Genomic DNA, 14740 nt, shown 5'->3' with positions numbered 1-14740 from the left:
GTTTTTATTATTATTTATTATTTCGGTTTGCTGTTCATCTGCTTCCTTTGAGGGTTAAAGGAAAGTTTCCTCCAGTGAAACAATTGATGCCAAGTATTTTATGAGGTTCAAATACCAGAGACAAATATGTCTGGCATCATTAAGTCAAACACGATCACGCCTCATTAATCTCTGGCTCGACGAACAGAAGTCAGAAGAATTTAACTGTGATTTGAGTGTAGAAGTACGTAAAAAACCCCACAAAATTGGCTTTCTGGAATATTTGATGTACTTAGATTCCATGTACCGGTAGATCAAGATATTTATGTTTCCAGGTGTATTTTATTTAAAGAAAAAAAATAGAGGCAGAAACAGGAAAGGATTGAAAAACGAAATATAATGTTTTATTATTAGATTAAAAAAAAATACTTTAAGAGGCATAGTCATAAAAGTAAACCTCCAAAAACACTGTTCTACAAAAGAAGCCATTAACAAAGCTCTAACAGCATAAACCAGCTAGCTGTATCCTAATCTACCAGATTATTAACTGCTGCCTGCCACAGAGGCATTTGTTGAAGGTTAAACACGTAATGAATGGCGTTAGAAAGCAACTGAATTAAACAAAGTCCTTTCATGCAGCACAGAGAATTCACAGCTACAAAAGTAGGTCTAATGTTCACATCTCAGTGTGTGAAAGTTTATCGCATGATTCCACAATCCAGCACTTTGCATCTCTTTAGGTTAGAGATTAAACAAATAATTAATCCTTAACGTCGCTGCCGATTATATTGCATGTTGCAGGATTTACCGTTTTTTTTAAAGTATTTCTCCTCCCGTCTGTTGCTATGAAACCTGTAACTGGAATTATGCTACGTCACAATAATAAAACCTTTAAAAAAAGAAATCCTAAATTGAGTTTCAGGAGTTTTAGGTCTTACTTTAAATATATGAAATCCTGCTGCATTGTAGTTAAGGTACTTCAGGTGGGGGTTGGGGGGGGGGGGTCTGCTGCTCTCAGCTCAAACGTCTAGTTTCTTCTTCATGACGAGCTTGTACAGGATCTGGTAGCCATCGTCCCAGGCGTACAGCAGCTGCTCCTGAGGGTTGTACTTTAGACTGGCGTGTGATCCGTAACGCTTCGGGAAATAAATCAGCGGCGCCTCTTCATTGGTCACCATTCCGTTGACATCATAAAGACACTGGACGCTGGAGCGACCCGGCTGCCGGGTGTTGTACGCCACGTACAAGGTGCCGCAGATAACGAAGGCTGCCTCTGCGTTCTCTCTGGGGCAGTTCGTGTCCCATATTTGTTCGATGTCCAGCGAGCCGGCGTCCATTTTGGCCAGAGAGATGTGTCTCTCGTTCTGCTGCGTGGCGTAAATGACCCATAGGCCCTCCTCGTCTACAGCTAGGTCCATCAGGGTCTTGGGGGACAGGCTGAAGACCGGAAGGTGGTCCTGCGCTGGGAACACGGCGCTGTCGGCCACGGCGCCCCGCTGCGTGTCGTACTTGACCACCGTGATCTCTTCGTCCCGGTTGATGTAGTAGACGTGACCGTTGTAGACGGCGTGTCCCGTTCCTCTCCAGGCCGACGGCAGCTTCACGCTTTTGGACAGCGCCGTGCCCAGCGAGCGGGTGAAGTCTTGCACGGAGGCAAACACGTGGACGGTGTCGTCGTCTGTCCCGTTAAAAATGTAGACCTTCCCAGAACCCCCGCCGAGGTCTTTGGTCCACATGCCCTTCGGCCCCCCGACTCGCTTCAGGATCTTCATGGCTTTTACGGTGGAGATCATGTCGCCGCAGTCTGACAACGAGAGAGACAACATGCTGACGGCGCTTACGCCACTCAGGCGTCGCGCCGCGTTCAATAACCTCACCCGATAGTCTTGAATACTTGGCCTTCTGCTTCTCCTCCACCAGCGTCACCTGCTGCTCCATCAGCTGCTCGTCGACATCCACGCAGGGTTGAACTCCGTTCTGGGTCTCCAGGTAGTCCAGCTCTCGCTCGACGCGGTCCACCCTCGTCCCCACGCCGTCCAGGCCGGTTCTCAGCGTCTCCTTGTCTTTGTCTAAGGTCTCCAGCTGGGAAACCATCCGCTGCTTCAGCTCCCTCAGCTCGGAGGCGTAGCGCGCCGTCTGCTCATGCCACAGAGAGATCCGGTCCTGTGTTAGAAGAAGGCGGGAGTTTTACTGGAATCTGTCATTGATTGAGAATTGACACTTTTTACAGTGTAAAACAGACATAATTTTATGTAATTTTCAGGCTCAGTAATTTGACTGGGACAGAAGGGCGTAATAAGTAGGATATCCATTCGTTAAATGACCGGGTTCGGCCCTCTGCTCAAACGCTGACTCCTACCAGCTGGTTCTGTGGCAGATCTTGACCTTTGACCCCAATGTGGGGTTTTACAGAGGAACATAGGAAATCAGCTTTATTTAAGGAACTGTTAGAATAACTGACATGAAGACTAGAAAATAATCTGTATGCATTTTTTTCATTCAAACAAAACTACAATAAATAATGTTATATTTCAAACGCGTGTTCAAAATTCTGTGGGTGAAATAAATACACTTACTTGATGACGACAGTTAATCTAAAACGTTTCAGACGTCAACAGTGGAAAATCTCAACAAAATTTTAGATTTTTAAATTCTAATTCTAATCGCAAATGCACATCTGTCATTTTAACTCTAATGACTCTATCATGACTATAAAGATGTTTAGAGTCCATCTTTATCTCGGCCTCTTCACCCGGATTAAATGGTAATCCCTGCATATTTCAAAGAGCTGCCGTTTGAAGCATTTTCCTCAGGAGTCGCCCACATCTGCACTCGATTCCCTTTGCCCTGTCCCTGGAAGTTTCCTCTCAGAGGGACTGAGGTGAAGTCAGTCTTACCTCAATAGCAAGCAGCCTCCGCTCCAAGTAGTCAATCAGTGCTTGGTGCTGCGTGTCGGCAAAGCAGGCCAAAGTAACCAAGACAACAAGAACTCTCATTTTGTGTCGCCTCAAGGTGTTCAGCTCGAGTAAAAATCGCTTGACTTTAGTTCAGTTGGAGAGCCTAGAGGAGCCAGCAGAGTCCCAGAGGTGGGCTGGAATGTTTTACTAAGCCGTCTGGGAGGAGCCAGAAACATCTGCTGCCGATGGAGGCGAGAAAAGACAGAAGAAAGAGTCGTCATTTTAAATAAAGCTTTTACCTAACGGTTAAACAAAAATATACAGTGTGAATATAAAGCATAATGTTGTAGGTGGAGTAGGGAAATGTAATATTCAGAACGCATGGCTTTAATGTGACGTAGGAGGAGGAAGCGTAATGTGAGGAGGAGTGAGGAGTCAGTGAGGAGGCACTGGACTCCTGCACAGAGCAGAGAGCGCTGATTCTGAGCAACCTCACAGAATAACCTGTGTGTTAAAAGCTTTCAGAAAATCAGAATTAAAAGTTACAGTATATGGAAGGCAACATGAGCCTAACCGATGCATTCCAAACAGGTCTGATTTATAGTGAGAAGCAACTGAGAGGATATGACACACACACACACAGTGCTCCATTCATACAGTCAAATCCGGTTCCAAGTTTTGGCCAAGTCCAGCCAACAATAATTTATTGTAAAAAAAAAGAAGAAATCCCTATAATAAAAATTACACGTTCCTTTTTCGACTGTTCAAAAGAAAACATTGTTTAAATTCTAGCTAAAGGTATATTATGTAGCTGTTATTTCACTAGCATTCCCACATCAAAGTAGCATTAGCACCAGCACTCAATTGAACACAGAAAGGTACATTATATGTTCTACCAACATGCCACAAACATTTACCTGCTTGTTTATAAAATCAGGTTTGATTTCGGTGATTGGTAAATGTTACGATTGAACGTTGGAAACCCAGTCTGTGCGACTGGGTGTGTTTTTTGTTCATTTGACTGTGAGTTACGTCAATCTTTTCCCCAACACATTTGCCTACAGGGGTGTCCCTCTTTGATTGGGCAGAACTCTGAAAGATCCTGAAACATGCAAACGTAGGCAAATGTTTTAGGGGCACTGAGGGGAAGAGGAGAAAGAGAGAGAAAAAGTCAGATGTTATCAAGGCTCACAGGGACAGGAGCATCAGGTATGTTCGGTTTAACAGATAAACTATGATTGTATCATGTTGAGTCAGTGCAGGTTTGTTTTTCAGGTGGATGTAAATTATTTTGTGCAATTAATGAAAAGGAAAGACACTCAAAGTTTTAAAGTTATTCTGCCAGTTGTATTATTATAGGGAATAAAAGAAAGATGCATTTAATGTGCCACAAATGTTAGCAGAATATTCTTCTTATTTTATTTTAAAGAAAGCAATAAAGTTGCCACTGAAACAGACAGCATCTGCGCAACATGGATTCCACCTTCAGAGCAGTGTCCCACAGACCTGGGATTATAATCTGGAGAATTGAGGTAATTTGATTTTGCTGCAATAATCAAAAAAAGGCCTGCTACCCTAGGACAAAATGACATCATAATTATGTAAAACAAGGAGTTATTGTTAGATCTGACCTGTTTGTTTCTGTCTGCTTTTGTAACAGAAAATGGAGCTGGTTCAAATCCCTGAAAAATCTTATGGAAACTTTTACGAGGGCGACTGCTACATTCTTCTGTCGGTAAGTCGGAAAAGATGACAAGTGAATCATTGCGGTGTTGGATGCCGGGGCTTTTTTTAATTCCTACAGACTTCTGTTTTTTAGGACTTTGACCAGTGGATCTATGTTTTGCACCGTAAGACATAAAGCTTTTATGTCATGCTTATTATAGGAAAAAAAAAGGAAGATGCATCATACTTATGTAAAATATAATCCTGCCATACATTTCCCTCCTCTTGTGTTTTTCTCCAGACACAGAAGGTGAAGTGTTCTCTGTGCTACGATATCCACTTCTGGATCGGCTCGCAGTCCTCTCAGGATGAACAGGGCGCCGCTGCCATTTACACCGTCCAGCTGGATGAATTTTTGGGCTTCTCTCCGGTTCAGCACCGCGAGTTCCAACACCACGAGTCTGATGCCTTTAGGGGCTACTTCAAACAAGGAGTCATGTGAGTAAAAATGTAGCTGCAATCATTGACAGGGAATAAAAGCACAACAATCACCGCCGTGGCTTGTTTAGCTATAAGAAGGGTGGCGTGGCATCAGGCATGAGGCACATTAAAACCAATGCCTGCGATGTGAAGAGGCTGCTCCATGTGAAAGGGAGGAAGAGAGTGACAGCGAAAGAGGTGAGCTGTTACCCAACATAAGGGGATGGAATAAATCCTGCAGAAAGAGACCTTCTGGGGTTTTCTTTTTCAGGTGGAGATGAGCTGGAACAGCTTCAACCTTGGAGATGTGTTTTTGTTGGACATCGGCTCGACGATCGTTCAGTGGAACGGACCCAACTGTAACAAACAGGAGAAGCTGAAAGTAAGATTTTGGGACACGAATCAGTATGCACCTCGTTCAGATTGGGCCCGCCTCCTATAATCAATCAGGATGACAGTCATCTGTGACTGCTTCCTGTCCAATCCTCCACCGCATTTCATCTGGATAACCATGAAGTACATTCTAGGTTGAGTGAGCTCGGCACCAAAATAGCATCATTAGCCTTGAGGGAACATTATACAAGCTCTCGTTTCCTTCTTCCTTCCGGCTGTGTGCTTCATTATCCCAGCACGGAAGCATCGTTGCAGCCGTGTAGGTTTGTCAGAATGAACATCACATTATTATATTATCAACTTAGCTCAGTGTTATTCAGCCTTTAGTTCGCGTGGCGGAAACATTTTGTCGTACGTCTACGTTTTCCGGATGGCGTGGGTCTCTGGTTTTCAGGGCATGTTGCTGGCCAAAGACATTCGGGACAGAGAGAGAGGCGGTCGAGCAGAGATCAGAGTGGTGGAGGGTGAGCAGGAGAACAACTCCCCGAAGAACATGGAGACCCTGAATGGCGTCCTCGGGGAGAGGACCTCCAATCTGACGGATGGAACTCCAGATGAGATCGCAGACCAGGAACAGAAGTCGAAACTCACGCTCTACCAGTGCGTTGCTCCCCGACGGCGACGAGGATTCCTCCACTTGTTGAGCTGCGTGTTTCTTCTGACTTGCCTGTGCCCTCGTTTCGCAGCGTGTCAGACGAGGATGGCGATATGAAGGTCACAGAGGTGGCCACCAGGCCATTGGTGCAGGATCTCCTCAACCATAACGTGAGCTGATCGATAATGAATTTCACTAGGAAATGCTTTATACTATGATGGTGAAGATTTATTGACTAATGAAACGATTTACTCATTTATTCTGTAATCATTTAGGATTGCTACTTCCTCGATCAGGGAGGGATGAAAGTGTTTGTGTGGAAAGGGAAGAAAGCCAACAGATGTGAACGACAGGCTGCTATGAGCAGAGCTTTGGTGAGTGCCTCGATATCAGACCTTCAGACGTTTCCTCCGCGCTCCCGTGGGATGCATTTACACTCACGCAGGAATAGACGTATTTTAATGTGGTTGCAGTGACTTTAAACAAAGTGTTCACAATCAGTTGGCAAATGAATCGCTAGTTTTATTTCTATTGAACATTGTAGGTTTTCATCAAAGCAAAAAACTACCCGATCACTACAAATTTGGAGATTGTCAATGACGGAGCGGAGTCAGCTCTGTTCAAGCAGCTGTTCCAGAGGTGGACTGTGAAGGACCAGACTCAAGGCCTGGGCAAAGTGCACACCAGAGGGAAAGTGGGTATGTCTCTCCGTAAAGATATATAATCTTAATCTGGTCCGGATTTCTTTTAAACATCCCCCCCCCCCCCAAAAAAAACACAACTAACCTCTGTCGGTTGTGATGGATGATTTTGTTTTGTGACCATATTCTGCTTTAGCTCATATCACGCAGGAAAAGTTTGACGCCACTCTGATGCACGTGATGCCGGAGGTCGCTGCACAGGAACGCATGGTGGATGACGGCACAGGTGAAGTGCAGGTATCTGCGACCTTTGGATTGAATCATCTCTCTCATCATTTATTATCATCGTGGCACGTGCACAGCGTTGCCAACTTGTCCTTGTGGCTCAGTGTGATGATGACCCTGTCTGATGTGGCCAGGTGTGGAGGATAGAGAATCTGGAGCTGGTCCCCGTGGACCCTGAATGGTACGGATACTTCTACGGGGGAGACTGCTACCTGATCCTCTACACGTACCTGGCTAACAACAGGAAGAGTTTTTTACTTTACATATGGCAGGTGAGTTGTAAATCACTTACGGATCAGTATCTCTCTCTCTCTGTTTTCTGGCTATCACTGCATTACAGGGTTTAATGAAACGTTTGCCTTCATGTAATTTCAGGGACGTCATGCGACGCAGGATGAACTGGCTGCCTCAGCAATTCAGGCTGTGGACCTGGACCAGAAGTATTCTGGTGCACTGGTTCAGGTCAGAATTACGATGGGCAAAGAACCGAGACACTTCATGGCGATGTTCAACGGTAAAATGGTTATCTTCGAGGTAGGACAAATTGACAATAATTAAAAATGATAATAATTTGCTATTTACTATTTTTTCTATCAAACAAATAGATTATTACAAAATACAAAAACAATATTTGTCTCACTTCTGTCAGGGGGGCACATCGAGGCGAGGTCAATCCGATCCAGAACCGCCGATAAGGTTGTTCCAGGTCCACGGTTCTGACTGTTTCAACACAAAAGCGATTGAGCTTCCAGCCTTGGCCGCCTCTCTGAACTCAAATGACGTGTTTGTTTTGAGGAGCCAGGCAGGAATTTATCTGTGGTATGGAAAGGTAAAAAAAAAAAAAAAAAAAACAGAAAAAGGAAGAAGCTGAAGTTAAACCAGATGATAGTTTAAAAGCTAATGCTAAGCGTAACAGCCTGTTGGTCACCAGGGGTCACATGGGGATGAGAGAGACATGGCGAAGCAGGTCAGCTCTGTGATTGGTCGGAAAGATTCAGCGGAGATTATAGTGGAGAGTCAGGAGCCCGTTGAATTCTGGGAGCTGCTTGGAGGAAAAGCTCCCTATGCGAACGCCAAGCGGTGAGAGACGACCCAGCAACTAGGATGTTGTTGTTTACAGCAAGATGACACGCTTTAACCGTTAACTACAGATTACAGCAGGTGGTTTCCGACCACCAGCCACGCCTGTTTGAATGCTCCAACAAGACGGGCCGTTTCGTCGTGACAGAAGTGACACGGTTCACGCAGGATGACCTCGGCGAGGATGATGTCATGCTCCTGGACACATGGGACCAGGCAGGAACTGCTTTTTTTGCGTTTGGAAACTTGTCTCCACGACTACACGAGCTTGGTAAATGTTCCGTGTTGAATCAGCTAAACCTTTCTGTCTTTCACGTCACCTGTCAAAGGTGTTTCTCTGGATCGGTCAGGACGCCAATGAGGCCGAGCGTACAGAATCCGTGGCCACCAGCCGAGAGTATCTGCGCACCCACCCTGGCGACAGAGACCCAGACACCCCCATCATAATGATAAAGCAGGGATTTGAGCCGCCCACCTTCACGGGGTTTTTCACAGCCTGGGAAACCTCCAAATGGAGTGTGAGTGTTTTTTTGGTTTCTAAATGCAGAATCAGCCGGCGCATTCATGAGTCGAAAATCACTCACTGACAAACATTTCTGTCTTCAAGGAAGGAAAAAGCTACGAGGAGCTGAAGATGGAGCTGGGAAACAAAGTATCACCGGTTACTATTACAGCTGTATGTCAAATCATTGAAGCTTTTTAGGGAACAAAGATTATTATTTGCCTGATACAGTAGTTAAAATAGTGCCGTTCCTCATGCATCGGGAGATTCTGATATACATTCAGGAATGCTGAACTGTGACAGACACACAGAGGGGCAGGACAGCTACGTTAAGATTCTGTATGTGCGTGAGTTATGACAAATCCTCCACAAAGTATTCTGTTGGTCTTTCTAACTTCCAGGATGACAGCTCTGAGAAAAGAGAGAAAATCTATCAATGTTTTCCATCTGATGACCTGGTCAACAAGCACGCCGCGGAGCTGCCTGAGGGCGTTGACCCATCTGAGAAAGAGGTGTGTGTGTGTGTGTGCATGCGTGTGTGAGTCCTTACTTGCACCCATGACGCTTTGCTGCTCAGAAGTACCAGCGATAGCGAATGAGTCCGTTTTACCAACTCAAGTGAAAGGAAACGGCGCTATTTATGTACTTGAACTATGTTTCAGAAACATCTCTCTGACTCTGACTTCAGCGTCGTGTTCGGAATGGACAAAGATGACTTTGAGACCCTTCCACAGTGGAAAAAGCTGAATATAAAGAAAGAAAAGGGGATGTTTTGAAGATGTTTTTGCACCTGAAATAAGATTTACTTCTGATATTCTGTGTGCCCCCCCCCCCCCCCAAACTACAGATTTTTGTTGTTTGTGTGATTCATAGTTTTTTTTTCAACCACTGTAACTCATTTATTTAATATGTGTTTACTTTTAATCTTTTCTAATTTTGTACGAGTTAATGTTTGGGTATGAACTCTATGAAAAATAATGAGCATCAGATTCTGCACGTGCTATTCTACTTTTTACAATAAATAATTTAAACTAGTAGAATTACACTGGGACATCACATTAATCCACGAAGAGACTGATGAAAATTAATAATAAAGCAAATACAAAACAGCTTTGTGACAAGCGTTCATTAAACTCAACACAGAGGTGAACTTCGCCATCTGTTGGACGAAAAATGTAATACGTCAGAGTAAAGGAGTAAAATAAAACTCACTCACCTTCCCTTCTGTAAAAAGTGAACAATCAAGTATCAAGCGTTGTTCCTTTTATTTTGATATGTTTAGGAAATATATTTCAGTTACAGGTATGAATTCGTGTCATTTACTATTACATCTGAACATTTAATACAAAGTCCAGGACAAAGAATAACTCATAAATCGTGAAAAACAAACAAAAATACAGTTTGATTTTTGAGAAATTGTAAACTCTCGTGGTTGTTTGATTAGACAATTCAAGTCAAAATAGCTTAATTGGTTTCTTACAACAAGCCAAATCCCTTGATAAGGAATGCATTGTAAAATCGTCATGACAACCAAAGCTTGTGTCGTATATAAAAGACCTGACTGTAATAAAACTGAACGCAGTCTGAGCACAAAGCAGCAGAACCGACTCGAGTCCAGCAGTGACACATTTTGCCAGCTCATTGTGGAAACCAGCAGTGATCGAACGGATCGACACATTTTAGAATCAACAAGATCAACGTCGCCTTAATTCTGCAAAGTGAGAAGCAGCTAGATGCACTTACTGCAAAGGTAGTTATAAAGTTACACAAGTGTGTTCATGGTGTTCACTTTCTTATCTGACAGAATCACTTTTTTTTAAATTGGCAGTTTTATTAACAGAAAATGTCAAAAGTGCCAAATTGTTAATTTAAACAAGAATATCGTGAATAAAATATTTGCAAATGAGACAAAAATGGAAAAATCCCTCATAAACACCCATCACGGAATAAATAACTTCAAAGCGTTACGTATTTGATATGTGCAATGTTTTCTGTGCAACAGCACTAATAAATGATTATTGGTAATCAATACACATTCATGCAATCTACTTTTATCAAATGAGGTGAAAGGGTCTACTTCTTGCCCCAAGCATAAGAAAATAAACCTTATAAATGCATTAAGTATCACGTACACATACAGCAATCGGAGAAATTTGAGAGGTCTAATTTCAATAAGTTTCACTTCAATCTTGGAAACGTGCAGCATTATAACGCGAGTGGAGGAAAAAGGGCTGAAGGAGGACAGAGGGTCACGTCTCGCTGGCGTTTGGTCGCAAAGGAATGATGCTCATGACATCTGACAAGCTTAGGCCACAATACAAAAAGAAAAAGTGCAACTGCAGCAGAATTAATTTTACCCAAAAAGGAAAGATATAGAAAGTCAATATAAACAGTTCTCACAAAATTTGCCAAGGCAGTAAAGTACACGTTTTCTTAAGAGCTCAGGGGAATTCTCTTCTGACCACCCTCCTGTAAAGATGAACAGCCAGAGCAGCCTCAATGACCTTCTGCGTATATCCGCACACTTAACAAGTTAAGACAATTAAAAGTAATCATTGGCCAGTAATATTAAGTAGTCACAATTGTAATTCCAGTAATTCAACCTTCCAGATCCTGAGTTTGTTTGCTGTGAATTTAAAACTTAAACTTTCACCTCAACTACAGTGTATCAACTCCTGAAACATTAAACTCAGAATATCAAAATCTCAATTTCTCGGATAGTAAAGTGACATCTTCCAATAGTCTGAGCAGCAAATACTCGGTTACGACACACTGGAAAGCTACTTTTGCATTCGTGGTAATCAAATGACGAAGGGCTTTCAACGGAAACAAGCCCGCAAGGGCTTTTCTGAAATGCTCCTCTTAGACAGGATGTTTGACGTTATTTGTACTGTAATACATGCTACTGTGTGACTGTACTTGTACTCTAACATTCTATCTAATATATTCATCATCATCATGACTCCGAACGTTATTGTTGAACGCAAATTTTAGATTCATGTAAATTGATAATTAGAACGTTTGTCAATTACATCATGTGATCAAAGGTGACCTTTGATCTCTTTCCCCAGTAGTAAAAAAAGATTAAGACACGACACAATTCTCAGGACTCTTGGGCTCTTCGGTCTCTTCGCCACCGACCCCGCTGCTGTTGGCTGAGCGTTCCTCTTTATTCTCCGGATCTGCTGGAAGCTCCAAAGAGCCTGCTTCACCTGGAAACAGCCCGCCCTGCTCTGGAGTCTCAGCAGATGCATCCTCGTAGGCACTTATGCTGTCCGGAGACGGATCCCGTCCCTCCCGTCCCTCCCGTCCATCGGTATCACGATGCCTCCACAGGACCCCTTCTTCAGAGAACGGGTTTTCTAGTGCGAGAGAAGGCACGCGGCTTAGGGGCTTGGTGATCACCCTCCGCAGGTCCTGCAGGACATTCCCGTCTTCCGCTTCATCTCCACTCCGTCTCACTTCCTCTGACGCGCCGTCGTTGCTTTCGCTGCCAGGAGCATTTCTCACTTGGCGTCCTTGTGCCGCTGCTGCATCCGCTTGATCGCATCCATTTCCACGTGTGCTCACTGGCTCAGAAGGTTTGTTATTCGTCTCCTGAAAAGAAAAAGAAATCCAATTATCCATGTGAAAATTAACCGTTAATCAGTATTATTTTATTTTAACAATTGTGAAACACGTCCATTTAAAAGCATCCCTTCCAATATCAAACAGTAAATACTAGATTAAATGTGTAATTAAAACACTGAACACTTAATACTGTGTGATGTTTTACTCGCAAGATACCAAGAGGAGAGTGTCAGGATAGAACACAAGTGAGGAACAGCTTATAATAAAAATACTTCTTAGTGCAGGTGAACATTATGACTACGTTTCAAAAGACATCTGCTATTCACATTCAGCGATGAGAAATTACCCTATGGTTACATAACATGCATAAAATTGTACTTTTTTTATATGCTCATTCAGAAACCATGTGCCTCCCGTCCCGTCACCTCTTTCAATCTCTCCACCTCTTCCATCAGAGAGCTGACCATGCCCTCCAATTTCCTCTTGGCATTCCTCTCTTGTTCCAACTCCTACAAACCGCAACATAAACGGACAAATGGATTTATTTTTAAGGTTATAATTTCATATAATAAAATCACCGTAAAAAACGAGAAAAGCACTGAGAGAGCGCAGACCGATCCGGATGAAATTCGGTGGCAATAATGGAGGTCAAAGATGCATATGGGGCTTCGACCTACCCGGCTAGCCTGTTCAGCTTCTCTCTGAGCCTCAGCCAGCAGCTCCTCCACGCTCTCCAACGTGTCCTGCAGGACGTCGACCTGGAACAACAGAGTTTCTCGTTCGAGCTCCAGCCCACGAAGCTCCTGCACCGCTGCGTCATGGCTGGTCTGCAGCTCCAGCTGCACCACAGACACAAATCGATGTGGGTTTCATGTGAGCGTGAATGTGCGTCATCACAGCGAGTCAGAAACACGCACCGTGTCTGGGAGTCCCATGGAGAGGTCCTGGTCGGACTGCTGCAAGGACAAACAATCCATTAAAAAGGGTTTACCGGTAAACATATCACCTGCGTATTGTAACATTGGGGTTAATTCATTCGTTATCTTTATTTCTATCTTTGCAGTTGAAACCATGTGACCTAAAAAGGAGGACTAAATATTAATATATATAATAATATATAATATTAATATATTTCGCAGAGACGTGCGTTGTCGATAATTATGAACTATTAATTAGCTAGAAGGTTTTTCTGCTGTCCGGCGCCTACCTGGCTGTCGCTCCTCCGCTTCAGAGCGCCTGCTCGGCTGTCGCTGCTTCGCATCTGCCGCCTGGATGAGCTCTCAGCCTGGATGGGGAGACGGAACCACACCTAGCATCACGTAGCTAGTCAGCGCGCGCCACACCTAGCATCACGTAAGCTAGTCAGCGCGCGCCACACCTAGCATCACGTAGCTCGTCCGCGCGCGCCACACCTAGCATCACGTAAGCTAGTCAGCGTGCGCCACACCTAGCATCACGTAAGCTAGTCAGCGCGCGCCACACCTAGCATCACGTAGCTAGTCACAGCACGCGCACGCACAAGCCAGACACGAACGGAAGTGAACTCAGGCTTGAAAAAAACAAGTCTGGCTGCTAACTCGGGTTTCAGTCGTAAACAGGCAGCAAACGTCGCTGTAACACACCACAGTAACGCATTCGAGTGTTGTTGTTGTTGTTTGTATAACTTAAAGATAAAGGTATGACGTTAGCGTTGGCTATAAAGAAGTGCTAGCCAACAATAACGCGGAATTGTTCGCTTACCTCTTTAATAATGCTGCGGAGAGACTCGTCCTCACTGATTCCCCGGGATAACGTCCGTTTCCTCGGGGAGCCGTTTGTGTCCAGAGGACCTGAATACATTTTGATGGTTGTAGAAAGTTTTAGTTTGTGTAAACAAACAAACAAACAGTACGCTCTAGATAAGTGGCGCTTGTGTTTCCTACGCAGCGACAGCAATGGCCGACACCCAGGCCCTGAACTACGGAAAGCCGCGGGGACCAAACTGCGCTCACTCTGTGTTCATACTCGAGCATCCAAGACCCGGCAAATGTGAAAACTAATTACAACCGCAACTGTGTGTTCTCCCCAGTAGATGTCGCTGTTTGGTCAGCGACAGTCAGAATAACTTCCCGTTTCTCCGTGTGGAAATCTTCCCAAGAGCTTTCACAGCTTTTACAAGATGTAATCTTAAACATCGTGTCTGCGCCATGTTTGTATTTGTTCCTCATTTAAAGGCGAAGCTGTGACATTATCCTGATCTCTTTCTGTGATTGGTTTCACTATTTACCGTTCTTTATGTCATATTGCAACTCTAAGAGGCAAAATAAAATGTAACATTTAGAAAAAAATAATTATGCTTATTACATTGATTAGTATATATATATTCAACATGATATACATGTATTTGATACAACTGCATGGTTTCAATCAACCTATTAGACTAACATATATTGTTGTTGTTTTATTTGCTTGCCTTTTTTAACCACAGGATGAACCGTTTTTCAAATATGTCTGCGTGAGAGGCTTTGTAAATTAAAATAAATTAATCCTTTAATCACACAAACAATTTGACGTTGACAAACTCCTGCAACTTCCAGATGATCTGTAAATTCTGCCTCAGTGTTTTTTATATAATGCACCACACAGATATTTATAGGTTGTGACTTGGGAGATG

The 14740-nt window shown here is 43.7% G+C and overlaps 3 protein-coding genes across 3 annotated transcripts; 1 reads left to right on the top strand and 2 right to left on the bottom strand.

Moving 5' to 3' along the window:
• Positions 1-998: 998 nt before the first annotated feature.
• On the bottom strand, positions 999-3112 carry olfml3b (olfactomedin-like 3b). The gene is given in 4 exon segments (XM_068742418.1): positions 999-1783; positions 1857-2142; positions 2877-3014; positions 3017-3112. Coding segments are annotated over 4 exon segments (1305 nt in total).
• A 1236-nt stretch (positions 3113-4348) lies between these two features.
• On the top strand, positions 4349-9468 carry avil (advillin). Its single transcript, XM_068742980.1, has 19 exons — positions 4349-4408; positions 4537-4611; positions 4843-5039; positions 5111-5219; positions 5293-5403; positions 5809-6014; positions 6101-6179; positions 6285-6383; positions 6554-6707; positions 6847-6947; positions 7070-7207; positions 7311-7469; positions 7585-7764; positions 7867-8015; positions 8087-8231; positions 8345-8533; positions 8623-8691; positions 8919-9029; positions 9180-9468. The coding sequence occupies exons 1-19, from the start codon at positions 4349-4351 to the stop codon at positions 9291-9293; spliced, it is 2445 nt and encodes an 814-aa protein (XP_068599081.1). The 3' UTR covers positions 9294-9468.
• Positions 9469-9776: 308 nt separating this feature from the next.
• Positions 9777-13029, bottom strand: si:ch1073-456m8.1 (leucine-rich repeat flightless-interacting protein 1). The gene is made up of 4 exons (XM_068742774.1): positions 13005-13029; positions 12765-12926; positions 12513-12596; positions 9777-12114 (listed from the first exon to the last, which is right to left on the bottom strand). Exons 1-4 carry the CDS (start codon positions 13020-13022, stop codon positions 11602-11604), a joined length of 777 nt encoding a protein of 258 aa, XP_068598875.1. The 5' UTR covers positions 13023-13029; the 3' UTR covers positions 9777-11601.
• Positions 13030-14740: the final 1711 nt, after the last annotated feature.

The sequence above is a fragment of the Brachionichthys hirsutus genome, chromosome 8, assembly GCF_040956055.1.
Source record: "Brachionichthys hirsutus isolate HB-005 chromosome 8, CSIRO-AGI_Bhir_v1, whole genome shotgun sequence".
Classification (NCBI taxonomy): Eukaryota; Metazoa; Chordata; class Actinopteri; order Lophiiformes; family Brachionichthyidae; genus Brachionichthys; species Brachionichthys hirsutus.
Note: the sequence above shows the minus strand (reverse complement) of the source record. Positions and strands in the feature narration are given on the sequence as shown.